The sequence below is a fragment of the Apostichopus japonicus genome, chromosome 5 (assembly GCF_037975245.1).
Source record: "Apostichopus japonicus isolate 1M-3 chromosome 5, ASM3797524v1, whole genome shotgun sequence".
Lineage (NCBI taxonomy): Eukaryota > Metazoa > Echinodermata > Holothuroidea > Aspidochirotida > Stichopodidae > Apostichopus > Apostichopus japonicus.
The window spans coordinates 9,955,070-9,981,722 of NC_092565.1; the positions used below are offsets into that span (position 1 = coordinate 9,955,070).

The window sequence follows — 26,653 nt, forward strand, 5'->3', positions numbered from 1 at the left end:
TGAATTCCACCACCCCTTCCCCCCGACAAAAACTAAATTGCTGAGAGACCTTGAGTCCCCCACTCAATAAAAAAGAAGAAGCATTAAACCTAGCTGCTATAGCATTTACTCACTGTTGGCATTTGGTCTGCGAATAGGTTCCAGCTTCGGGTTCCCTGTGTTGTTATAAGGAAATCTATTCCAAAAGTCACCCTCGGGAGGAAGTTGAATGTTGATAATGGTTTCTTCCTCTGCAAGTTAAAAGTATACGAGCAAAACCAGGTCACTTGGCATATATAACATTATGTTTTTTTTTATATACATTTATGAACTACAATTATGCCTCGTAAACAGTCAGTAGTCAACAACTGTTCTATGCGAAATATGTAACGTTATGTGAGTGTTATCTGCCTTTTGTCTGCTTATCTTCTTTGTTAGGTTAGCATCCATTATATTGGGTATACTATAATTAAGAACCTTAAAGTCACCCAGCACTGTTTCGTATAATCAAATTAATTAGCATCAGAAAGTTCACAACCCAATCTGAGAGTTTCATTGAAACACTGAATAAGTTACTTTGAAATGCATCAAACTTGCAACATTGTAAGTACTTTTAATATTACACAGTTTTATATATAATCATTCTGACTGTGTTAATATCATTTAAGTTAAAAAACAAACTATATGATATTCAGTTTATATGCAGAAGTACTTAACACTAGGTCTACCCACCTTCTGCTTTCTTCTGAGCATCCAGTATTTCTCTGGCTTGCCTTTCCAAGACCTCATAGTCTGGTCCTTCTCTGCTCCATACCGGTTTGATGGGGTTCATCAGCATGTCGCTGTTAACCTGTGAATTACTCTCCTGCCTGGACAATGAAAACGGATCGGGCAGCGGGTTATACCTCGGGAAGGACGGGTTAGCGACAGTCCTCCGGCCCTGTCTGTCTCTATATCGAGGTGATATGTTTTGCCTAGGGGTATCACCTACGCTGCTGGAGTCACTCTGTCCTTGGTTCCTGAGATTAGGCACTACTAGGGTCGTCTCTTGAACCGTCAAATCTACCGAATTGTCCGATGACATCAACGAGTGATTGGATGACGTAGATCGGGGTGAAATATTCAGATTGTTGCTCGACAGATCTCCGCTGGGGCTTCGAGGAGATATTTTATTATCTGATGTTGTACTGCCTTCGGATCTTGGTGAGGAATCGAAATGGACCACAACGGGGGAACATCTCAAACGAGGGGAATTTCTCAGACGAGGGGAGTTACCCTGATTAGGGGAATTCCCAAGATAAAGTACATTAGAAAGTGATTTTTCACTCGAGCTTTGTTGTATCTGCCTGGGGCTGGGCACGTCTAATGACGCTGTCGGTTCCTTGGTGCGTACCGTTTCCTCTCTGGTTTGTTCACCCCCCTCTTGAAGCATGTCCTCACAATCATCCTCATTGTTCTTCTCACCATTTTCAGAATCTTTTGATTTGTGTTTCCTCTTATCTAACCAACCCGTTAAAAACTTGAATCTACTTTTCTTTGACTCTTTCCCAACATCTTTTAACTTTTGATCTTTCACTTTCCCTTCCCTTGAGTTTCTCTTCTCCGAGGCAGCGAGTTCCGTTTTACTAAATTGTGCTCCACTTTCCTTTAAGAGATTGAAAATCTCTGTCATGCCAGCTTGTTTTACGTATCCTAGAGGGGTGCGACCACACACATCCTCTGGTGAAAGGTCAATCCCCAACTGTACAAGGTAAACAACACAATCTGTGTTACCTTTTACAGCAGCCCAGTGTAGAGGAACTCTAGGAAAGAGAAGAAAAAATCATAAAGATTGACTAGCTCAGAAAAACATCTCTGACGGGCCTTTCTTATCCATTTCATCAATGTTTTGTTTATTTAAGTATAATTTTCTTCTAACCAGCAAATTCCCCCCCCCCCCCACCCCCTTCTCACTACTGCATTCTGTTTCTGTACACCAATGTTTTACAACATGTTAAGTAATGGGCAAAGTGGTTTAGTAGCTGGCTTAAGGGAGTGTATGCTATTAAGGGGTTATGGTTAGGAGCAAGTGAACAGCACAGTACAGTAATAGCTGGAGAACAAGGGCATTCTCTTTCAAACTTCATGCTTGTTGTCCCCTCCCTCCCACTTTTCCTCTCATCCACCCATCAACCCATCAAGATGAGAGAACATAGTACCCACGGATGAGTGAAAGGGTAAAACGACAATAAATCCCTTTAATACATGATTGATGTATTTCCTAAGTGCTTTTCAGCCTTGAGTCACATATGCAAAAATGGATAAGGCATAACAATATCTGCAGTGAAAATGATGTAAGTCTGGCAGAGTAAAGCTTCCATTAACAAGGCTGGTTGCATTTGCAGTAGGATTTAACATGTCACCAAATACGCTTACAAATACAGCATATCATTTGATTGTTGCATTTATATCAAATATGCTTACAAATACAGCATATCATCTGCTTGTTGCATTTATATCAAATATGCTTACAACTACAGCATATCATCTGCTTGTTGCATTTATATCAAATATGCTTACAAATACAGCATATCATCTGCTTGTTGCATTAATATCAAATATGCTTACAACTACAGCATATCATCTGCTTGTTGCATTGAGATCAAATATGCTAATTACATGCAGCATATTATTAGCTTGTTGCATTTATATCAAATATGCTTACAAATACAGCATATCATCTGCTTGTTGCATTTATATCAAATATGCTTACAAATACAGCATATCATCTGCTTGTTGCATTTATATCAAATATGCTTACAACTACAGCATATCATCTGCTTGTTGCATTTATATCAAATATGCTTACAAATACAGCATATCATTAGCATGTTGCATTGAGATCAAATATGCTAATTACATGCAGCATATTATTAGCTTGTTGCATTTATATCAAATATGCTTACAAATACAGCATATCATCTGCTTGTTGCATTTATATCAAATATGCTTACAAATACAGCATATCATCTGCTTGTTGCATTTATATCAAATATGCTTACAAATACAGCATATCATCTGCTTGTTGCATTTATATCAAATATGCTTACAAATACAGCATATCATCTGCTTGTTGCATTTATATCAAATATGCTTACAAATACAGCATATCATTAGCATGTTGCATTGAGATCAAATATGCTAATTACATGCAGCATATTATTAGCTTGTTGGATTTATATCAAATATTCTTACAAATACAGCATATCATTAACATGTTGCATTGAGATCAAATATGCTAATTACATGCAGCATATTATTAGCTTGTTGCATTTATATCAAATATGCTTACAACTACAGCATATCATCTGCTTGTTGCATTTATATCAAATATGCTTACAACTACAGCATATCATCTGCTTGTTGCATTTATATCAAATATTCTTACAAATACAGCATATCATTAGCATGTTGCATTGAGACCATATATGATTACACATACAGCCTGCCATTAGCATGTTGCTTCTAATAGCACCACAAGGAGGTGCAATTCACTTACTTAGCCCTTTTTTTTCACCTTTTCTTGATTGAAATCAAATATATCATGTTTCTGACAGCAATGTCATTAACTTCACTTTTTATACATTCAGCTCAAATATTATTTTACATGAAAAAGAAACCCAATTTCCCAAAACTCAATAACTTGATAACAGAACAAACAACTTAGATGGCTCAGAATAAAATTCTCACAATCTCCAACTAAGACCCTTATACAAGTTCAGTAATGCTTGAAAAGTGATCAGTAATGGTAGAATTTCAACATTTTATGTCAGTCCAGAGATTTTACCACACTTTAAACTGTTTGACATTTAGGAGCGATATTTGATACAAAATCTGTGAGCTTTAGAAGGCTGTTAATCTGTATACTAGCGAAATGATTAAATGGTGCAAACTTTGTGTACTCTTTCAGACCGCTGTGTGACACAAATGGCTTTTGCACTTCACTTCTGACGTAGGAGATGAATTTATTTTCTTTTCCTCAGTGCTCTTAGTACTGGATGCAGCTTACACTTAAGTAAGTATATATGCAAACAGGTCTTATTGCCGACAGAGGCATCTCAACTGAGAAAACGTTTTACACGTTTCCAACAACTTAACATAAACATTGAACTTTAAGTGGAACTACAAATTTTGTTGTTTTTCTTGTTTTGTTTTTGGAAGGCTACAAAGTTCTTCAAGATGAGAGAAAACTTGTCACACTAATATGTATACATGTGGACCTACTTTCCAAATTACTGTAAGTAATTTAAAAAAAACAGAGATAATTATGAAACTTTTTTTGATTATTGTCAAATTCTTAACCGATGTAGAAGTATTTTCTCTCCAGTAATTATGTTTATATTGGTTCCATTTTGTTTACCTCTTATGAGATCAAAAGATTCCTGCATAGAGAACCACTATAGGTGGGTGAGGTGAAAGAGGGTGGAGGAGGGTGGAGGTAGACTAGGAAATAGAGACAGGGAGGAGGTGAGTGAAAGGGCTGGGGTATAGGTATTAAGAGGCAGGTGGGGATAGAGGAGGAGGTAAAGTGGAGGGGAAGAAAGAAAGAGAAGGGATGGGATATGATATGGGTGGAACAGAGGTAGAAAGAGGACAGAGGAGGGAGGTAGATGAGGTTTTACAGAGGAGGAAAAGGTAAACAGGAAGGAACAGTAGAGAGGGAAGTTGAGAGAAGAAGATATCATCTTTTACCTTTCATCTGGATCAAGTGCTTCAAATTCAACATCTGGTATGCTGGCAAATACCTCCAGAATAGCAGCATTGCCAGCGGCACATGCTAAGTGAACACAATTTTTGCCAGTCCCTTCCACAGCATTGATTAAAGGAGCACCCCCATTGTGACACTTAGCCATGATAGAGCAGCATACTACACTCCCATTCTATGGAAAAGACAAAAATGAAGACAGTATCCATTACAAGGACATAAGTAGATTGCAGGCCAGAGAGTGCCAAGGTTAGACTATTGTTTACGTCACAGATATTGCCATTTGACCTTTGACCTCAAGTGACATTTGATCTATACAGGACTGGTGAACATCACCGATGATGTCATGTGATGTCTGAATTGCAAGTCCATGTGCACCACTAATGATGGGTACTCACAAACCATGGCCACAGTTCACACACATCTCTAAATGTGTCACTCATTCTGCAGCAAAGTTTTCCAATATCAAGCAAGAAAAGCTCTACCATTTTTTGTTTTCGTTTTGACTAGCAGCTTGCATCCCCTTTGGAATTAAACATATCAATTGAGTAACAGATTGATCCAGGCATTTGCTTTCTAAGACTTGCTAAAATATTACCAAAGGTCTGGCTACAACAATTCTGAAGCAAAACGTTTTGACAGTATGTATCCCCTTCAAAATAAATTTCCATATAATTGGCAGTCAAATCTCAGAGAATTGACCCCAGGTTTTGCAATTATTGATGGCATTCCTCCAAGAAGTTATCATTCACTTGACTTTCTGACTTCCTTGGGGCCCACACTGATCAATAAGTAGAAGGCAAGGACTGCATAAGAGACACAACTATGTACTACAAGTCTGCGATACATGGCTAACTTATTGAGTTATCCTGTTAGAAAGCATTGTCACATACACACAGACGCACACGCATACACATGTATGCCATCGCAACCGCAAAGAGTCTTTATGCCTCCAGCTAGGAATCAAACAGGGAGGGGGCGGGGAAAATGACAGGATAAGTTTATATCTGGATTAGCATTGGCCTAAAGTACTGCACACACTGAACAAATCTCAGAAACAATAGCATGAGGTTTCTAAACCTTTAAGCTCTAATTTAGCCTTTGTCAACACAAATATTCGGAATTGCAATCCATCAAACTTATAAAATGAATGCTCATTCTCAACCATTGAATGAAATTGATTCAGTCGTCAATATTTGGTCACATCACTGTTTTACTATCAGTATTATAAATAACATGCACTCAGAAATTAAAGCAAACTGGAAGGACTACAAAACTCACCTCTTTTAAATTGTGGTTATTTGATATGAAAATTGTCTGACCAGTCAATCTTTGCGATTGGGGAATTAATTTGAATATTCATCGAAAAATCGATAAAAAATCACTCAAAACAAGATGAGCTGCAAGCTGTTAAAAATGGACTCTGGGTATTCCTACCTGACTGGCCCAATGCATCGGTGTCTTTTCATCCACATCTGTCTTGTAGATGTCCCCTCCCCTTAACATTAAAAGTTGCACATGTTCTGGCCTGTTATGGAATGCTGCCCAGTGTAGTCCCGTCATGCCATCATAATCAGCCTCATTGATGTCACTCACCGCTAGATTCTGCAGTAGAGCCGACAGTGTTCTACATTGTAAGAAGACGCAGAAACAACTGTAAACTGTATGTAGCTTGGTAACATTGTGTATTACATTATTGTGGTTAAGTGGTTAATGGGTATATTGGCATTAGACTTGGGATCTAAAGATTACAGGTCCTGGCCAGATCATTACGTCAGCGTGTAGCTTGGTAACATCGTGTATTACATTATATGTGGTTAAGTGATTATTGGCATTAGACTTGGGATCTAAAGATTACAGATCTTGGTCGGATCATAACGTCAGCGTGTCCTTTGGCAAGGCGCTTCACCTCAATAAGCCAGTTCAGAGTTACTGCGGTGTAGTACAGGTCAAAGGTCACTGGGGTAGTCAAGTTGCTTATACTGATTATGTAAACTAAACAAAACACACAACTGACACTCAATGATCGACATTAACAGCAACATTTTCTCTATCATTGGTGGTTTTCTACTGAAATTCCAAGACACAAGTATTTGTATGGAGAGCCAAACAACTATAGATGAATTTAAAATGTGGAAAGTCGAGAGACTGAAGCAGTTTCTGAAAAAAACAAAACCTCAAAATGAGCGAAAGAAGGATGAACTCGTGGCTTTAGCGTACGCCTCTGTGCACATGAACATACCGCAGGTAGCGGATTTGCGAGAAGAAAAAGCAACAGATTACAGTGTGATTTTGAACGTTGAGAACGAAGTTCTGCCTGATCCGTTCAAAGATCTTGAAAACGGATGGGAAGGAGAAGTTTCTGTACAAAAATGGCCACCATGCATGTACACCAACAGTGTACCTAGCGTAGCCCCCACGTTATTGTTTTGTTATCAGCAAATATGTTTTGGCAAGCCAACCGTACAGTAACAGGCTTGTATTGCATTTTAGTGAGTAGCTAAAATTGTGAAATTCTATGCCTGCAATTAACAAAGAACTGCGGAAGTACAATAATAAATATTTTGTAGGACAGATAGATGGGAAGATTGAATTTTCTGAGAGAAATCTGATCATAAGAGGGTGTAGATTAATCAGAAAAATCCCCTCATTTATTATATCAATCGCCAAGGAGTTTCAAGTGGGAACCAGGGCAATTTACAAACTCTGTTTCCTTTCTGAGCACTGCTCTAATCATGCAGGTATTGAAGTGATCTTATAGTATTGCCTGTGTTAGCTCTCCTAAGGTCTTGCCTGTGTTAGCTCCTAAGGAGAAGGTTTACCCTTTTACTGAATAAGTGGGCTACAAGGACTTAAACCTGTCAACTCCAACCTTCGCATTCTATCAATTGCAGAATTATCTGTATTGATACATTTTTGTACAAAAAAAAAAAAAATGTGCAACTGTTTTGTAACACTTTGTATTTTTTTCTGTGAAAATCAAAGTCAACATCTTCTGCAAAACAGGTCTACGCACAGACCTTGCTTCTGTTGTGGAAATTAATAGAACACTATGCAACAAAGAAGATATGTATGCATATTATTATTAAAGCTTGTCTACGTTCGCAGCTTCACTTACATGATCCTCTGTTTCAGTTGTGTTACATTTAGTTAAAAGAAAGATATTAATACCCTACAGGCATATATGACTATTAAAAATAAAACTTAGAAAAGAGTTGCATATCCTTTGATATTATTCTGATTATGAAACTTAGTATTCCATCTGTTTAGCATATTTTGACACCCACATATAACACGTGAAGCTAGGATTCTGTTTCTAAAAATAAAAAAAATTACAATTATGTTTATTAAAGTCATTTTAGAGAAAGGCGCATATTAGCAAAATTTAGGGATACACAGAAACACTGACTATGCAGAAATTTGAGAAACGGTCTGGAGCTTTAATATGGTATGTTTTCATGATTGGATTTTCCAATATCAAACATTAGTTATGCTACACAGAACAACTATCGGCATCTAAAATTTACCACTGACAGGTTAATTATCTTCATTAAGATAAGCTCACCTGGAGTCCTTATCGCAAGTAGCTGCATGGAGAGGTAACCGACCATGTTTATCTGGGAGAAGTTGCTTTGCACCATTCCTCAGGAGAAATATGACACCCTCATACCAACACTAAAAAAATGAAAGGACGCAGGAAAAAAAAAAAGAATAAAACTGTGATGTAAAATATCTGAGCAAATACATGAAACCCAGTGTACATATATAGATATATATATAAATATGTAGACATATATATGTATATATATATATATACACTGTATATATATATATACATATACATATACATATACATATACATATATATATATATATATATATATATATACATGCTATTCCATCGTGTTGCAACTCACAGTTTCACGCACACATTGAGTTCTTTTCACTGCGGCGATCATCAGGCAACTTATATCTATATACATATTTGAAAGATAAGCAAACCAATCCATCATCATGATATATTTTGATAGAAAATTCCCTGAGATGAACGATACCCCCCCCCCTCCCCTCCAAAGCATCAACTTTATGACAAAACTTATTCCACTTGGGAGATATCATGTAGGTTTAATGTTCCTTCATCACACTGAAAGGTTGAAGACTTTCAGAGCAAGTCTAAATATGATATCACAGAGCCACATAAGTTTCTTGGAAGAGAAGTATGTTTTGCAGATCTGCCAAATCTAACATGTGGCAGTTATTAACATTACTTTGATAACACTGTTATTGCATGGCTTCAGCTTCAACAATATATATAGCATTCACCTTGAAAATATGAAATATGAAATTCTATAACATCACAAACTGACAAAATGGCAACCCCCTGACAAAGCTTTTAATAATCTCTTTTATCTAATAACTGGAGTAAGACATTCTTTACATTTGGGAGATTTGCTCATGACGAAGACCCGAATAAGACCTACTGTAAGCTTAAGATAATAGTTGCATGGATTTAAGTCTCATATGCTGATTTAAGTACTCTTCTACACCTAAACCACCAGGGAAAGGGAAGGGGATGGAGGGGGAGGGGTGGAGAGAGGTGGAATTCAGTGTTCACTGTTTACATTTTGCACATGTATAGCAGTAGCAATATTCAGGTTTCCATGTCTAATGCAGTTTAATTTCTAAAAAAATGCAGAAAAGAATCAAAGACCTTGGAAGGAGGATCATGACCTTAGAAGGGGTCAAAGGGGACAAAATGCAAGAATGTTACTAGTATTTGGGCTAGAGTAGATAGGAGTGTCATAAATAAAGGAGGCAGGTAAGAGAGGGTGAAGTAAATGCAGTACGGTCTCCCTTTGAAATACTGAAATAAAAACTCTACGTACAGATTAATAGAAGCAATGCTACATACATTAAAATCTCCCCCAAGTCGTACTTAGCTAAAACTTACAGACACAATTAGTTATTTCATCCATCTACTATGATTTTATTTGAGCTTCACAAAAAAAGCAGTTGAGTTATCAAATTAATTGCAAAGTGAAAATGATATATTAAATCAACCATATCTGAAAACATATACAGCCCCCAAAAATACTTGAGGCATTTAAATTTTGAACATTGACTTTTAATTTCAAATATCAACATACATCTCTATGCATAGTATAGATGAAGCTATTCTTACTACTCAATCCATTCAAGTTTGTGTTGTCACATTGCTAGGAGACAGCCAAGTTGACAGGGCTTATTATAAGTGATGAGCATGTTTTAACACGACAAAAACACACGTTCTTCGAACTATTTGCTGCACATCTCACATGCAGGTCAATCATTCGGCGGAAGGAGTGCGTAAACGCAAGTCTTTATATTGATTAATAATCACAAAGGCATGGTAACATCTCTCATTGCCTTGGCAACCATGAACAAACCTTTGTGCAGTCTATATCGTCTATATGTGTAAGTTAAGCACACTATACAATATATGGCTAGCTGATTTGATATAGATATATATGCATTGATATCATGTAGACATTTTCTTTTTAAACAGAGAAGTAATATTTTGTGACCAGAATAGAATCATTTGTTCTTGTTACAGTTAGCATTCTTGTTTTCTATTTCCTTAACATTATCATATGCAAAGGATTTTATTGCTGCTCATGAACCCATTGATGCTGAGGGAACCTGAAATAGCTCAGCTGAGAATACAGCTGAGGGTCAGAGATAGAGGGGGGGGGGGGGTTGGGTAGTGGGTAGAGGAAAGAGGATATGACCAAATTGTCTGGTGAAGGCATAAAAATCTTTTCAGAATACTTTCAAAACCAAACCCTGTGTTACTCATTGGTGAATATATGAAATGCAAACAAGCTACTGTTGATAACATTGTTATGAATTTGATTCATACAACAGCAACAAAAGCAATTGCTTATAACAACATTTGATTCATACACATACACAAAAACAAAAAATATGGAAATGCCTTCAATCCTTAGCAAAACACCAATAAATGTGATATACCTAAACCACACCCATGTTCTTCTTCCTAGATCTGGAGCAAACAGTAGACTTACTAACCTCATATGCAGCCAAGCATAAAGGTGTTCTACCGAGAGAGTCTTGGGTGTTGATATTAGCCCCCATCTTGACAAGCAACTTGAGTAAGTCTAATCTTTGGTTTGTGACAGCATGAGAAAGCGGTGTCATTCCTGATAAACATAATGGAATGTTAAAAAATTGAAAAGTTACAAAGGCACAGTAGTAGAAGACCCTAGTTAAATTAGCTACAGTATTTTGTAATAAATACCAACTAACCAAACTAGCTTAGAAGACACAGGTTTGTTAATGATGATGGGGAGGGGGGGAGGGGGAACCCATGTGTCAAGACTTGACTGATTCTAATCTTGTTGGCTGAATGTGAACAACTGGTCAATAATCTTGAGACAATAGTTGACACTAATATGCAATGTAGATCTCATAACTGCATAGAATGATATTCACTACAACCACTAATAATTTAATTTCACAATAAATCATAGCTATTGCAAGGTACACATTTCATACTATTAGTAAATGATGACATGATCAGAGATATACGCTTTTAGAAAAACCAAAAATCCAGTTAGCTTTGTGGTTCCTAATTAACATACAATTGGCTCAAAAATCAAAATTCCAAATAACTATCTGTCTAATGTAGAGCAAGTGAGTTAAATTTATGTAAGAATTAAGTGAGAACCAGAAAAGATCAGAGATTCTCAGCTCTTGTACAGTATGTAGCGCTCCCATGTGGGCATCAAACATTTAATCCTGCACTGATAAGGATTTTACAATATAGAATTTTTTATTCCAATATCCAGAAAGGACAGACTTCCTGGGTAGACATGATATAAATTAACAATACTTAGGGGAAATTTACCTTAATGAGTTCTAAGATTATTTATTGGTACAGAAATAAAACTTAGTGCAAATTGAGGCACATGGAGGGCAGACTAATCGAGAAGTATACTGCAGACAATAGGATACAAATAAAAGCATCTAGTTCTGCAGTGTATGATGTTTACTGACCCTTTTCATCCTGGCATTCAAGAACACTTGGATCTTGATTGACGGCATCCATGAAGAGGGTGACGTTCCCTGCAGCAGCCGCCCGGTGGGCCATGTAAGAGCTCTCATCATTCTCACTGTCACCTCTACTCTCTGTAAATATCAAAGTATATTCAAACAAACACTTAAAGGGTGTGAAGACTCGCGCACAAAGAAACGTCTCATGCCGGTGATCTGACCTAGTATTGACTGAGGTGTAACAGAAGTGTTAGACACCACCATCGATCTCAGAAAATATACACACACAGCCTGCTACCGTCGGTAATTAGACACTAGTGTACAGTCACAACATGCAGCTAAGGTCAATACCCATAACACAGTGTACATAGCAGCGATGGACATCTCAGGTCCAGATAAAAGATAACAAGGTTTCACGTTTCATTAGTGTCTGCATTATGTGTAGCGATAAGAAAAAATACTTCACTTGCAAGCAACGGAAAGTTAACTTTTTCACAGGGCGGCACGCGGTTTGGGGCCAGTGTTCAATGCCTTTAAATATCAACTTGACATGGCAATTCACTTTTCAATCTTTTATTTATGAGGGAGGCCAGAAGAGGAGGAAGGGAGGGCAAAAGAGAGGTGAAGCTAGAAGAAGAGAGCAGTGAGGAGAAACAAGAGGGTATAGGAGAGGAGGAGGGCAGCAGTGCAGAAGGTTACTGTACTGTACCTTGTTAGCAGAATGTAAAATTAATATAATATAATTCATATTATAACATAGATGTGTGCAGTATATCTATTCCTAATGCTCAGCAAGATATGAAATACTGTACAGTACCATGACCATGGCAGATGATAGACTTGCACCCATATGTGCCTTAAAATTTGGCACATTTTTCGGTAACTTTATTATTTGTATGTGGAATATACAGTATATACATGTGGCAAGCTAATATTATATACTCACAGCGTATATAAACAAATACTGTTGCCGTCCTTCAACCTTCATTGATAAAAACTTATCAAATTCCTGCTTGAAACTCTATACATAAATATTATAGTCATGCATGTATAGTATAGGCCATCCAACAATACTATGCTTTTAAATAATAAAATTTATAAAATATTATTATTTTTCACAAGATCAATTTGACTTTCCCATCAAACTCTTGTTTCTCATTGTTTAAAATGTAAATACTATATATAGTCTTCCTCTGGACTGTTACAATGTATCCTAAAAGCTTCCCACTATGTTTTAATCCCCACCTAAAACTATGTACCTTCTTTCCTCTCCTTATCCACCCCCCCCCCCTCCCCAACTCACCATATATCCCAATCATTCCTGAAGCTTAACAGAGATTGACACTACCTTCCTTATAATCATAAACCAAGATTTATCCTCATACCCAATCCAAATCAAGACATGCAAGATCTGTGTTTCACATAAGTTTTACTATTAAGTGTACACAGTAACACCGTACAGTACTGGAGAAGCCTGCTCTGGATAAAATATATTCACTGCACAAACTGGATGTTATTTGAACAATCATTACGCTACACTATTAAAGCACAGTTGCCAGGCAGCCTTCGGATGAATGAGTCTAGGCCAACACTCAACATAGACTGACACTTCATTAAATACTATTGACATCAAAAAAATTGATATAAACTGAAGCCTACAGCCTTAAATTTAATGATTATCAAACCATGAACAGAGACACCACTGCCTACAATGTCAAATACTTGTAATGGTGTGTTGACTTAAAGGAAAACTTGCTTTTAAAAGCAATGACAACATTTGCATGGTAAAATTTGACGCAAATACAAACTTGCAATACTTTGAAGATCCAAAAGGATATTGCAATTGACGCAGCATATATAGCAAAGCTAAGTACTGCAGCTCTCTGTAGTTGACAAACGATGAGTTGAAAAAAAATTAAACTCTTTTAATCTATACAGCATTTCTGACGAAGAAAATCAAACAGAAAGATCTATGCACAGTTAATAGTAATCCTGGTAAGTATACTTAGCAGGGGCGTAGCAAGGAATTTGCCAAGGGAGTGACGAAGCTTGTAAGCAAACTATTTAAGAGTACAAGAAAAGTTTGGCCGAAAATGCCTCCCAGATCGCTGGAAATGGCACTTCCCAGGCCTTGTAGTTGCATACAGTAGATCTAAGAAATTTTTATTTTGAAAGTACTAGCGATATCATAGAAAAATACAAAAAATATGCTCGGGGTGGGGGGGTGGGGAGGGGGCTTCGCCCCCTTTGCCCTAGTACTTAGGCAGTACAAAGGTAGGGATGAAAGATGCAGGTGCAGAAATACAATAGAATATATATATATATGTAAGGGATGTACAGTAGTTAGGCCTCACTGATAGCCATTTTAAAGCAGCTTTTAATATGTTGATTTTGTTAGCTCTCTTCTACTGGATACTAACAAATCCCATTACAAATATGATTCATTAAGCTTGGCTAGTCATGCAAGCTTCATTGTAAATTTTAAAATATTAGAAAACATTTCTTTGTCCTTTAGTACAAAATTGTTACAGTTTTTTAATATCGACTTTATTTGTCCGGGTAGCCAGAAGGCTATCATTTTATGACACTACGCAGCCATACTGTCTACGCATGTGGTAGAATTGAGTCATGTGGCTTATAAACTTCATTACACTACACGTTGGCTGCATCAGGTAATTCAGTTTACGATTTTAGACTATTTTGGGAATATTTTACAATTTGGAAGACCATTTCAGATGGGACAACTGTGGATTTCTCCTGAATGAAAAACACCATATTTTAAAGTTAGCTGGTCATCTACTAAGTGATGCTAGACATGTCATTGCAAGGTTTCATTGCTTATAACGTGCCACTGCCTTAATCCACTCAACCATACCATAGTATTGGTTACATACGATCTTATAGTGATTAATACTGATTATAAAGGTAAAAGTGACTGGCTGACAAAATGTTGAGAATCCAATCAAATTCAAACACTCACTCGTATGACCTTCAGTTTGGGTGGATAGTTTGACCAAGTTCAAACCCCATTTTGAGTACACTTAACCTATATATCTACTGTAGGTTATTATTGGATTAAAGCCTAGGGCCCAGCTCACTGAATGTGTCGTGACCCTCAATGTACGGATTATCTTTATGGGATTGAGAGTGTTTTCATGGTATTATCAAATTTCACTTTTTGGGCATTTCTGGTGTGCAAAATACAGTATCAACACAAAAATGTTATCATGCTATTATCTGCAAATATCCTGAGCTAGAAATTCCAGAAATGTACTTTCATGTACAGTTATAAATGTAGTTAATTGAAAACTTTCAAGTAAAATCCGACAAAACAGACCTTAAATTTGTATTAAGTTTATTTCTTCTTTTTTTTTATACCCAAAACTTCAATTGGATATAAAACACAGGTTTGCTATTTTAGGCCCTAGCTTCCTTCCCATATTACTTTTAGGCCCTCCATATGCATAATCCAGGCCTGCTCGGTAGGCTTGGTGAAACTGTTCACCAAACTTTGCTTAAACTCCTGCATGGGTATTACTACAGTGATTTAACTAATCAAACACATGTATACAATTAAGTACATCATGAATGATTGTGTTTTTATTTACCATAGGATACAGGGAATAATTTATCCACTACCGCATCACAAAGTGCTATGCAAAATGGTCAAATTACCATGCAAAATGGTCAAATTGATATGCAAAATGATCAAAATGCTATGCAAAATGGTCAAAATGCTATGCAAAATGGTCAAACTACTATGCAAAATGGTCAAATTGCTATGCAAAATGGTCAAATTGCTATGCAAAATGGTCAAATTGCTATGCAAAATGGTCAAATTGCTATACAAGTCCAAATATAAGTTGTATAGCAGGGTTTTTATTAAACACAGGAATGATAGTATTTTACAAACCTCAGAGTCTTGAAAACTGCTTAAAATGCAAAATTTGAATGTTAAATTATTTACCATAAAATAGTAACAAAAGCATTTCAAAGTTAGGGATCGGTTCTTCAGTGTGTTTACAAGAATCCAATGCATAATGAGGCTTTGAGTGTTCATCTCTGTTTTGATTCATTGAACTTTTAGAGTTGCAGTACAAGTTGTACGACAGACTTAATTTCTTCAAGTCTAAAGTATAGGTTTTGACATTTATGACTAGTGCAATGAACTATATAGCAGAATTATCTAAATGATCAAATCCACCTGCACAGTAGAGAAATGTACATGGGAATTAAGCTGCAAAAACATTTGATACGGTTTACGAGTTTGCGGCAATTTTGACAAATAACTTAATCAAATACTGATCGAAATGTGATTGCAAAGATATGTGGCCTCCTAAAGCAGTATTCCATTTTCATTTAGAGAATTAACTAAAGCATGCATGGGAGAGCTGGGAAATATACATATATATAGAGCCAAGATCTATAATTTTGTGCAAAACGTCCACAGACATGTAAACATACTGTACATGTGGCAAATGCAAAATCCCAAAGGAATAACAGTACAAAAAAAGACACTCTTGACTGAAAGTATCAATATTCATCCACTCTTGGTGTGTACGTATGTCAGTGCTTATAATGAATGATTAATTACACAGATTGCAAGAGGTCCTGTTTAAGAATAGATTTTTAGAGGTAGAAATCATATTATTGCTTAATACAAGTGACGTTATCTCGGATTCAGGTCCTTGCTGATATATTCAGAAACTTCACCAAAATGTTTAGACCATACAACAAGATTCCAGTGGATTGAAAATTACCCTGGAGTTATTGAATGGAGAGAATGATCTAGATATGGGAAGAACAGAAAGTAGGAGCTGACCCTGAAGCAGACCTAACTGGGGGTGAAGTGCTAAAAGGTTACCAATTAACTTAAATTGTAAGCTAGGTTGACTTAATTGTGTACATACTGTATGTAGTTAATGTAGATAGGAAATGGAGATAGGCAAGAGAAGAGTGAAGTAAATATATATATCTCTGTAGACTCCTTGAGTGCATGGAGATGACCGGTCACCTTCGGAGGTCAGTGTCAAAGGTTATTAGGTTACCAGGTCACTCAAGACACAGTGGGGCCAGGGTGCAGAGGTCTTGAGGAGATAGGTACAGTAAAGTGAAGAAGCACAGTTATTTTTCAATATCATCCATTTGAGCTCGTACTCCTCACCCTCTCCCCGCTCCCAAATCACCATACCATAACAAGGAACCTAAACCTACTAAAAGTATGAAAAGTTTCGATACAGAAAATGGCAAGTTTAGTAAAAAAGTAATTCCATATGTTCGAAAGAGATGCACTGTAAGACAGAGAGTTCATTAATTATCTCACCGAGGTGTTTATAATTGCAGCTATTGTACTTCCTGCATGAGCAGACATTGTGAAAGTTTGCTGCTAGTTAATAATCTAATAATTTTACACAAGCAAGAATATGTTCTCTGCATACAGTGTATGAACAAAGGAATAATTTATCGGGCATTGTATACAGATCTACCAAAAACGACACATAATTGCAGACGATTGCTTCACGAATGGTAAGCAGTCCTCATAAACAAAGAAACTTTAATACTATTTTGAGCATCTCATTCACCAACCATAAAACAGAACACCTCATAACATCTTACGAGAACCGCCTATCCGCGATAGTGCGAGATAGGGACTCGCGGCTTACAAAGTACGCTACAAAAGTGAAAACCCAACACTTACAGTAGAAAGCAAACAAGTAACGAAAGTACATGAAAATAATCACAACATCTTAGAAGAAGTATAACAGATAAAAACATGTACACAAAGAAGAGAAACCGCCTATTCGCGATAGGGTGAAATAGGCGGTTCGAACGAAGTAGTTTCGCGGAACTACTACCTGAGAAAATAACGTTACGCTAATAAAACACGAACACATGGGTGTGAGTTGCACACTAAAAACAGCCCCCAAGCTCCCTTCCCTATAAGAAAAGGATACTTATCAGGCTGTAATAGGCTGTTGAAACGCTTAGAAATCCAATAGGATGTAAAGAAGGTAATAATCCAATGTAATCCGGGCAGTTTTCGAAAGATTTGAATCCACTACGAAAACGCATGAGTAAACACTTTGGATGGTAGAATGAGAAGGAAGGGCATTGACCGGATAGGACCGGTCACTGAGGGTGCACAGTGTTAAAAGATTACCAGGGCATACTAGACACGGTAGAATGAGGTGCTAATGTTGTGAGGAGACAGGTAAGCGGGGAACGAAGTAAATAACAGAACACCATGTGAAGTGTGAAAACTAAATTAAAGCCGGTGAGCAAGTCAACCCACATTTACGTCATAACTTTGTTTCAGTTTTATACAGAAAATAAGGAAACCCTGCAATGAACAGAGTTGAACTAAGCATGTTTCTTACACATGACAGACGACTATTTTATAATTAACTCCTATAGACATGGAAAACAGACAATAAGCTATTTTATATAACCAGTAAAGCTTCAATTACAGTAAGTCTAACCATTGATAAGCAAGCACGCATTCGATTACACACATCTGATACAACCTTAAACTCTGGGGAATCTCTTGCCAGTTTTGGAACTTGTTTATTGCTTCATTTCCTGCTCAAAAAAAAAAAAAATTCAAGAAAGTCATAATGCATCAACAAAGCATAAACATAATCATAAAGAAGAAAGGAAAGAAAAATAATTACATGAGTCTGAGGAATAGTCTCTTTCTGACAAAAAAAAAAACAACAACTTTGATGAATAGATTTAAATCTGCAGGAAATGGAAACCTGCCAAGAAACCTTCAGAAAAGAGATAATTCCAAAAAGAGAAAAGACTTTTTGTCCACCACTAATAGAGTGAGGAAACTTGAAAGTTGAAAAGTTCAAGCTTTATCCAAAATATTTAGTTTTTTTTTAACCAATCTATAACTATAAAAGGTATTGAGTAATGACGGTTGGATATGTGTCTCCTTTAATAAAGGGATCCTATAGTGGCAGCATATAATGGAACACTGACAGTCTTAATATAAAAGAATAATATGTATCCACCACTGTTAGCTAAAGACCCCATATTATTCACCACTGTTAGCTAAAGACCCCATATTGTTTCATGAGAGGTAATTTGTAAAAGAGAAGTGATTTCATAATTATTTAAAGTTGGCAACACATGCACTGATTACAATCTACCCGTAGAGAGCAGGGCTCAAAATTTAGGCCATCTACCTGTACTGGCTTTTTTTCACCCACCAGTATTGCTAGAGATATGTTGCTTTTATTGTATTGATTCAAGGCAAAATGACAGTTGGAATAAGAAATTAAGAATGTTTAAGAATTTTAGTTGATTTTTTATGCACTGGCATTTTTTAGCAAACTGATTAAAATCGTAAAATTCTAGGCCTGAAACTAGGACAGATATTAAAAATTTCAGTAATAATTTTAGCTTGACTGATTTCTGGGTTCATAGCAGATTGCTGGGTCTGTTCAGAGCTCAGAAGAAATGACAAGTAGCAATACTACTTTATCATGGAAATTAAACAGCAATTATTTCAATTTGGCAATAACAAACTTGATTATGATGATTTTGTGGCAATTTGAATTTTTCTTTAAAACCTCTATAAATATTTAATCTGTGTAAAAGAAATGAAAATTCAACTGAATGTCCTGTCAAGTCAACAGCTCCAGTCAAGCAACATCTGTTTTTAGTCCTTGTGTACTTACATCACAACAGTTCTTGAAACCCATGAACAATTCTTAGAACTGCTTTTCAAAACCAATATCAACATTTAATCTTTCAACTATAAAGTACATGTTCCTAATTAATGTCAGGTATTCCCTTAGGCATGATACAGCATAAAGAGCTTTGGGCTGAGTTATACAATTACTGTCCATCATCAAGTTCATCAACTAGGCTAACGAGCTGACTGTAACATTTCTTGCAAAACAAATTTTCAGTGTCTTTGCATGGGGTCAGTTTCTTGAGTGAAAATAACCAACTGTCATTGGGACTGCCAGGTGGGAAGATGCATAGATTTGAATATATAATTTTTATGAAATGGAAAAATTATTTCGCTCCGCGTGACTGTGTGTGTACAGTATATATATGGTACGGTAGATCATAACATAATCGAGTTTCGACGTGCCAAATGATACCAGGGAATAATTCAGTTTTCTAATTTTTGTATAGCAGTATTGAAGTCTCTGAATCTTCTCTCCTCAGATTAAAAGATGACCAATTAGGTCACAAAATACACTTAGATGTCAAAAATCCAAGGAATCCGGGCGGATTTCGAATGAAATTTTTTACGAAAAACATGTGGACACTTTGGGTGGTAGAAGGAGGAGGTCACTGACCGGATATGACCGGTCACTGAGGGTGCACAGTGTTAAAAGATTACCAGGGCATACTAGACACGGTAGAATGCGGTGCTAAGGTTGTGGGGAGACAGGTAAGCGGGGAACGAAGTAAATGTATAGATCAAGAAAGCACATACACTGCATACTACATCACAGTCTACGTTGAATTTCAATGATATGTTTAATTTTTGAGATACGATTTATTTATCACCTGAACCTGAGGCTCGACTTCTTATTCTAAGGCACTGCAGAACATTATAGGTCAGTTATTCAGATGCAATACAAAACTGAGTTTTATTGGCTCAAATAACATGTTTACAAGGCATTAATATTTATTTACCATTTATTGGACAAACGGTGTTGAAAGTCAACCCAGGGTGCTCGATTGTTTGACTAAAAGAATATGATTTGGTGGAGTTTTTAGAATTGATAAAACAATGGATCTCATAAACATTAACATTTCAGCTTGCACTAAGGTGCCGTCTCATCCTTGGTCTTTAAGGATTCCAGATATTTTTAAGTTGAATATCTTAAAAACCGGAACAACTATTGACAGAATCACTACTTCAATAGTACTCAATTGTGTTTTTTTCTTCGGACTAACTATATAACACATCCAGATTAAATTTCTGCCTATAATCGACCTCATCCTTCAAAAACACTATGGTTTCTGTGTGCATGTATACAAACTGTACGTGCATGTCAACGCAATTGTGATTCAATTTGCCTGTTTGCCTTTTTCTATGTGATGCCAGATAAATTATTCCATGCATACTAAACGCTGTATATACGTACGTACAGACCTATATCTACCGTCACTATTAGTGCTGCAATATACGTGCATTAGGGTAACGCATAAACAAGCTGGAATACACTCAGATTGCAACAAAACAACTTTTCAAACAAACACACTTGAAATAATTGTTGATTAATAAATTAATTGATTGCTTAATTTTAACATTTGAGACAGACAAAGTTAACCCAGAGAAAGTATGTTTACGTTTAAAAGTAAAGAACAAAATTGTAAACTTTGTATATACGCGTAGAGTATCTTTAGCACACAAGATATGTCAGACACAAGCTCATATGATATATGATCAGTGTTAATATCACATCTTTCCGAATGCAACAAGAAGTACTTTGTAGAATTCACTATGACCATTACACTAGCTGATCTTAGCAGAACCTAAATGTAGGAATATAATGTTGTGTAATATCATAATAAAAACATAAGCAGCTACCTTACTTAATGACATGAAACCTTTTGATATATACAGTATTCTTGCTATAAACTCAATTATATAATACTACAGTACAATTAAGCTAACGAAATAGGTATATTACTATATATTATATAGCCCAGTATTAAACAGCACCAAGACTTGACTGTTATACATGTAATTTGCATGTGAAGATACAGTGCTTACCTGTCTCCATGTGTCAGTTGGGGTGAGGTGAGGATATGCAAGCACAGTGCACAGTGCTATATGTAACCAATTTATAAGTTAGGTAGATCGGTATGCATACCTATATTCCGTTGGATGGAGACAGATATTCTCAGGATCGAATGAAATAAATTATACTGAAGTTTCCAGAACAATTTAATTGTGCAAAAATTCAATATCCTTCTCAAGAAGAATTAAGAATGGCCAGTACTACAGTATCACTGCACACTTATTTGTAAAGTTCAGATTAAACTATTAACTATCTCACTCTTTCCTTTGAGATTTCAGGCCGCAAACTGAAGAAGCATGCTCAAAGCTCTAAGGACGGTTGATCTTAATCTTATTTCCAATTCAAATATGGATCAACACAGGGGCGCAGAGAAATTAGACGAATGTCTCTAGAGGGGATTCACCAGCAATTCTGTCAAGATTTGATGGCTTTCCAAGATGGAAACATTGGATTGTGTTTAAAAGTACAGAAAAACTGAAGTGCAAATTTTTCTATCACATTGACAAATTAGCCCATTTAGGTAGTCCTAGAAACATAAAAGTTTGAATTAACTTGATGTATCTAGGCATACGTCTGCATCTTTTAAGCACCAAGGTCAGCAGTACTGTGGCTCTTTCATAACGACAGTTCTGTCGAACAAAAATTTTTCGAGGAATATGCTGTCAAATTTAGGTTAGAGCTTGTCAGATATCAAAGGTTGATTTTAGGCCATTTTTCCCTACCTTCCAACTGGATGATGGCCTGTCCTAATTGCAAATTTTGATAAGTCTAAAAATAAATGGCAAATCTAATCATCCCAAAAGTTAAGCTCCTGTTAGTAAAGTTAGAATGAAAGCATCACGGACCCATGCAGATATACTGTACCATCAGATAGTAAATATTATGCAGTGTTTTGATTTTTGACTATCACCACATTATTGTAACACAGTCAGTTTGCTGGGAATCATATAAGCCAATCAACTCCTCAAGAAAAAAAGGAAAAAAATACTGACATATCCAAAGCTCATTAACAGGGCAGTGTACTGTACATATAGTTTAGTTGTGTATTTATCCCGACTGTTGCTGTGCAACTTGAACTTGTGCTGCTTTACGTGCTATTCATGATGCAATATTAATTCTGCAGTTTTTATGTCCCTGTGGTCTGCGTATAATGTGGTTGGTTTTTAAAAGTTAAATAACAGTAAGCTACATTACCCCTGAGGACTTTGTTATTCACAGGGAACTGATTGCTTGGTTATGAAGTGCACAAAGGCAATGTTGTGAATTTTTGAAAGCTAATAGAAGGACCTTTGGTCTACAAGACCAAGTCTAATTGTTGCTAAAAACTACTATAAAAAACATAAAAGGTATAAAAATCAGCACTGCTTCAAGTATACATTCTGCAATGCTGCATATTTGCAATTTGGGAACCTATTAGGGTTTAGCATTCTTCTATTCAAGTCAAGATTATTGTAGTGGTTCAGCATTAAGGATGCATGCAAGGTCTGATGATTGAGATGGAGGAAAGATGTTGGTAGAACACGAGGGAAGATGTTAGTAGAACCATGGAGGTAAAACCTGCATGGTAGAACAGTAGGAAGGAATAAGGGAATTTGAGAGGATTTAGGAACCGGGCTGGTGGAGACAATAAATACACACTTCAATTCCAAAGAACTCTCTCACCACCCCCCCTCCCCCCCCCCCCCGGCCTCCCATCTGCACCTTCCCTCACACATGCATTCTCCTGTCACATTACCTTTCATAGACTTCATTTGCTTTCACATTTTAGGCTTTTGATATCATTTCATCCGGAAGGAATAGGGTAAAGGCCCGGGGGGTTACCTGATAGTGGTGGGAATGCTAGTAAGAGAAGAGCGCAATCAATTTGGAATATTCATACACATGCCTTGCACACTTATAATGTACTTACATTTCTCGATTATACTGAGCTGGTCAATGCCACAAATATTCTTCCCACTTAGCAGGTTTGGATTTTTAAGAGCAATCAGCTTACCTGTACCTGTCTCCCCACAACATCAGCACTCTTGCTATAGAGTTGGCAGGGAAGAAGGTGGAAGGAGGGGGTAGGAGGGGGAAGTAGGGGGAAGAAGGTGGGGGAAGAAGGTGGGGGAAGAAGGTGGGGGAAGAAGGTGGAAGGAGGGGGAGGGGAGATAAGAGAGCCTGGAAGTTTATAGGAGTCATATAATTGATACAACAAAGAACAGTAAACTGTAATCTGACTAAATGGAATGAAGGATTTCTACAAATAAACCGAAACACAGTTGTTCAATGCTTTAGAATGTTTCAGAGGAGGCAAGACTTTGAAATATACTATGGAATGCAACCTAAAACCAAAAAATAAGTAAAATGAAGAGAAAGGGGGAAAAAATACCTTCATCTTTATCCAAATGAGTAGTGCTGGCAAATTCCATCTCCAAGTGCATTCATGTAGTTCTTCTCACATTAAAGTGTATTTCCAGCCATGGCATTTACTCTGGAAAAAATATGTGGTGAGATGAGATATGCATGGACTTCAGTGTGAAAGTGGGCAAACTACATGGGTATATTTTACATTTAAAAGCTGACAAGGAAGCATTTAGTCTTGTTAATGTACTATATATTCACTACAAGGGTTTAATTTCACAAACAACGAAATATGACTTGAAACAATGAGAGTAAGTAAATGAATACTCATGGTGCCACTACCAATGTATGTATTATACTGCGTGAGTGAGTGTTCATCCACCCTATCATTTGCATCATATATGTTTACCATTCTTTGACTATTGCACTTAAAATCTTTCTGATCATTAATACTATTATCACATGCAATCCTGAATAAATTATTCACCTCTCTCGAAATAGTGTACTATCAATAATTAATCGGCATAAAATAACTTTACACAGAGCAAAATGAAGTGAATTCAGAACTCAGGTTACTATACTTGTATGACAGAGAAATTGAATTTCTGGCATAAATATCCATTAAAGGCATTGAAGACTCGCCCCAAACCGCGTGAGGCCATCTGAAAAAATTAACTTTCCGTCGCTTGCAAGTGACGTTTTGTTTGTGTCGCTACAAAATGCAGACAGTAATGAAACGTGATGACTTGTTATCTTTAGCTGGACCTGAGATGTCCATCGCTGTATCGTGTGTATACTGTGCTGTGGGTATTGACCGCAGCTGCATGTACTGACTGTACACTAGTGTCTAATTACCGACGGTAGCAAGTTGTGTGTGTATTTTCTGGGATCGATGGTGGTGTCTAACACTTCTGTGACACCTCATTCAAAACTAGGTCAGATTACCGGCATTAGACATTTCTCTTTGCGCGAGTCTTCACACCTTTTAAACTTCATAAGTCCCACAACATAGCAGAATTGATATTGTTTATGTGGCAGATTTCTTGGTGCCATATCACATGACTGTGCAATATAAGACATGTTTTTGCTAACACTCTACTTTAATATGTATTCTATGTATGTACCACTAAAAAAAAAATATATAAATAAAATTGTGAGCATATGGCAATTTAAACATGATTTTATGGAATCCATGAACAGTATATAATTAATTGAACAGTAAATATATTTCACATTGCTATTTTTATCCATGCACTTTACAGCTTCACTGTTACAGTATTAAGTGTGTATACTGATATAAACATATATCAGTATATCAGATTTCATAAGCTTTCTTTCTAGGCAATTTAAGAAGATACTTCAGTTTCCCAAAAGTGGACTCTAAAAGTTGAAGCTTGCAATGGAAGAGAGTTGTTTAATACTGTACTGCCAGTCAAAGTCCATTAGGCAGTACATCATTATTGTTCAAATCAGTGAGCACACTATATGGTAATTTGTTCATATACTGCTTGCTTGCATGAAAGTGACAACTTAAATGTTGCACCATGACTGATTATTGCCATATCAAAGAATATGAGGGTTTTTTATTGCGAATCATAATTCTAATTTACCGTAAATATTTTAACTTGGGATTGACCTTTGTTCAACAGCTATATAAAAGACAATTAAAAAAGGTAATGTTAATCTGGAATCACTTTCATATAAATAAACAATTAATGTAATTACCATCCAACTAAAGTCTCACTTTAAATTATGAACTACTGTTAAATGTTTTCCTATGAGGCATTTTGGAAATTACTCTTACTACATATGTTGTAATTCCATATATGTATTACAATACACCTCATTAATATGAAACTGATTCAATACACATCATTTATCACGTTTTTATTTCAAATCATCAAGAAATATGTTGGAGAGGATAGGTGTTGACAGGGATACATATATGTGTTAAAATGTTACCAGTTAACAGGCTATAGGTAAATGAGGGAAGTGCAATAGTATATAAATATAGAGAGGAATGCAGTAAATTTGGGATTGTGTGTGATTAAGGACTATTGTTTAATAATTGTCTGGGTGACAAATTTGACAGATTGTAATTATTTGTCAAACACTGACCTTTTGAATTAACTTCAAGTATAAAAAAGAGCTCTGGTATGGTATTGCAATGGTATATTTGATCATACCCAATACTATAATTACAAATTTGGTACAATTGCCAAAATTCATAGAATTCCTTCTCCTTGAAATATCCGTCACCTATGGTGGACCTGTCATCCACAGCAATTAGAATGACTTTCCTATAGATCATTATAGTCCTGGTAACTACAGTATATATATGTCCAGTTCAATAGTCTCATTTATAGACTGTGTAAGGCATTAATACAAGTCCTAATGAACATTATATTTGTTCAGTAATTGTTGTCTTCAGTAATTATGCAGAAATTTCTTGCACTCTCAGTATGGACACATTATACACAGTGTTGACAAAATCAATTGACTACAGAAAAAAAAAGTTTAAATTTTACAAAGTCAATAAATGTGTATTTTAGGCCTTCAACCTTTAAACACGGTCATAATGAGCATTGCATGATCCCAAAGTTTTAGCTAGACCTCTGTTTTGAGGGGACCCGTTTGCTTTTCTAGGGCAGGAGGAGGATGAGACAAACTTTTTTTTCCACACAAATGTATCTGAAAATTTTGGGGGAGGGGGTGGGGGGGGGGTGGGATAGGAGTCAGCTACAACCCTGCCTCCATA

The 26,653-nt window shown here is 36.4% G+C and overlaps 1 protein-coding gene across 3 annotated transcripts in view; it reads right to left on the reverse strand.

Annotated features, from left to right (window-relative positions):
- The window catches only part of LOC139967592 (uncharacterized), a 63,662-nt gene that overhangs the window by 10,963 nt on the left and 26,046 nt on the right, over positions 1 to 26,653 (reverse strand). For 2 of the 3 annotated variants that reach the window (XR_011793049.1, XM_071971553.1), the window contains exons 2-9: positions 23,924 to 24,025; positions 11,780 to 11,911; positions 10,793 to 10,923; positions 8,289 to 8,398; positions 6,161 to 6,350; positions 4,711 to 4,898; positions 712 to 1,781; positions 114 to 230 (exon numbers count right to left, since the gene is read on the reverse strand). Coding sequence is in view for 2 of the 3 variants with exons in the window: in XM_071971553.1 (XP_071827654.1) it covers positions 114 to 230; positions 712 to 1,781; positions 4,711 to 4,898; positions 6,161 to 6,350; positions 8,289 to 8,398; positions 10,793 to 10,923; positions 11,780 to 11,911; positions 23,924 to 23,975 (1,990 nt within the window). In the remaining variant the exon portion in view is untranslated. The remainder of the gene's footprint in view (positions 1 to 113; positions 231 to 711; positions 1,782 to 4,710; positions 4,899 to 6,160; positions 6,351 to 8,288; positions 8,399 to 10,792; positions 10,924 to 11,779; positions 11,912 to 23,923; positions 24,026 to 26,653) is intronic. The other variant, XM_071971554.1, reaches the window with a different exon arrangement.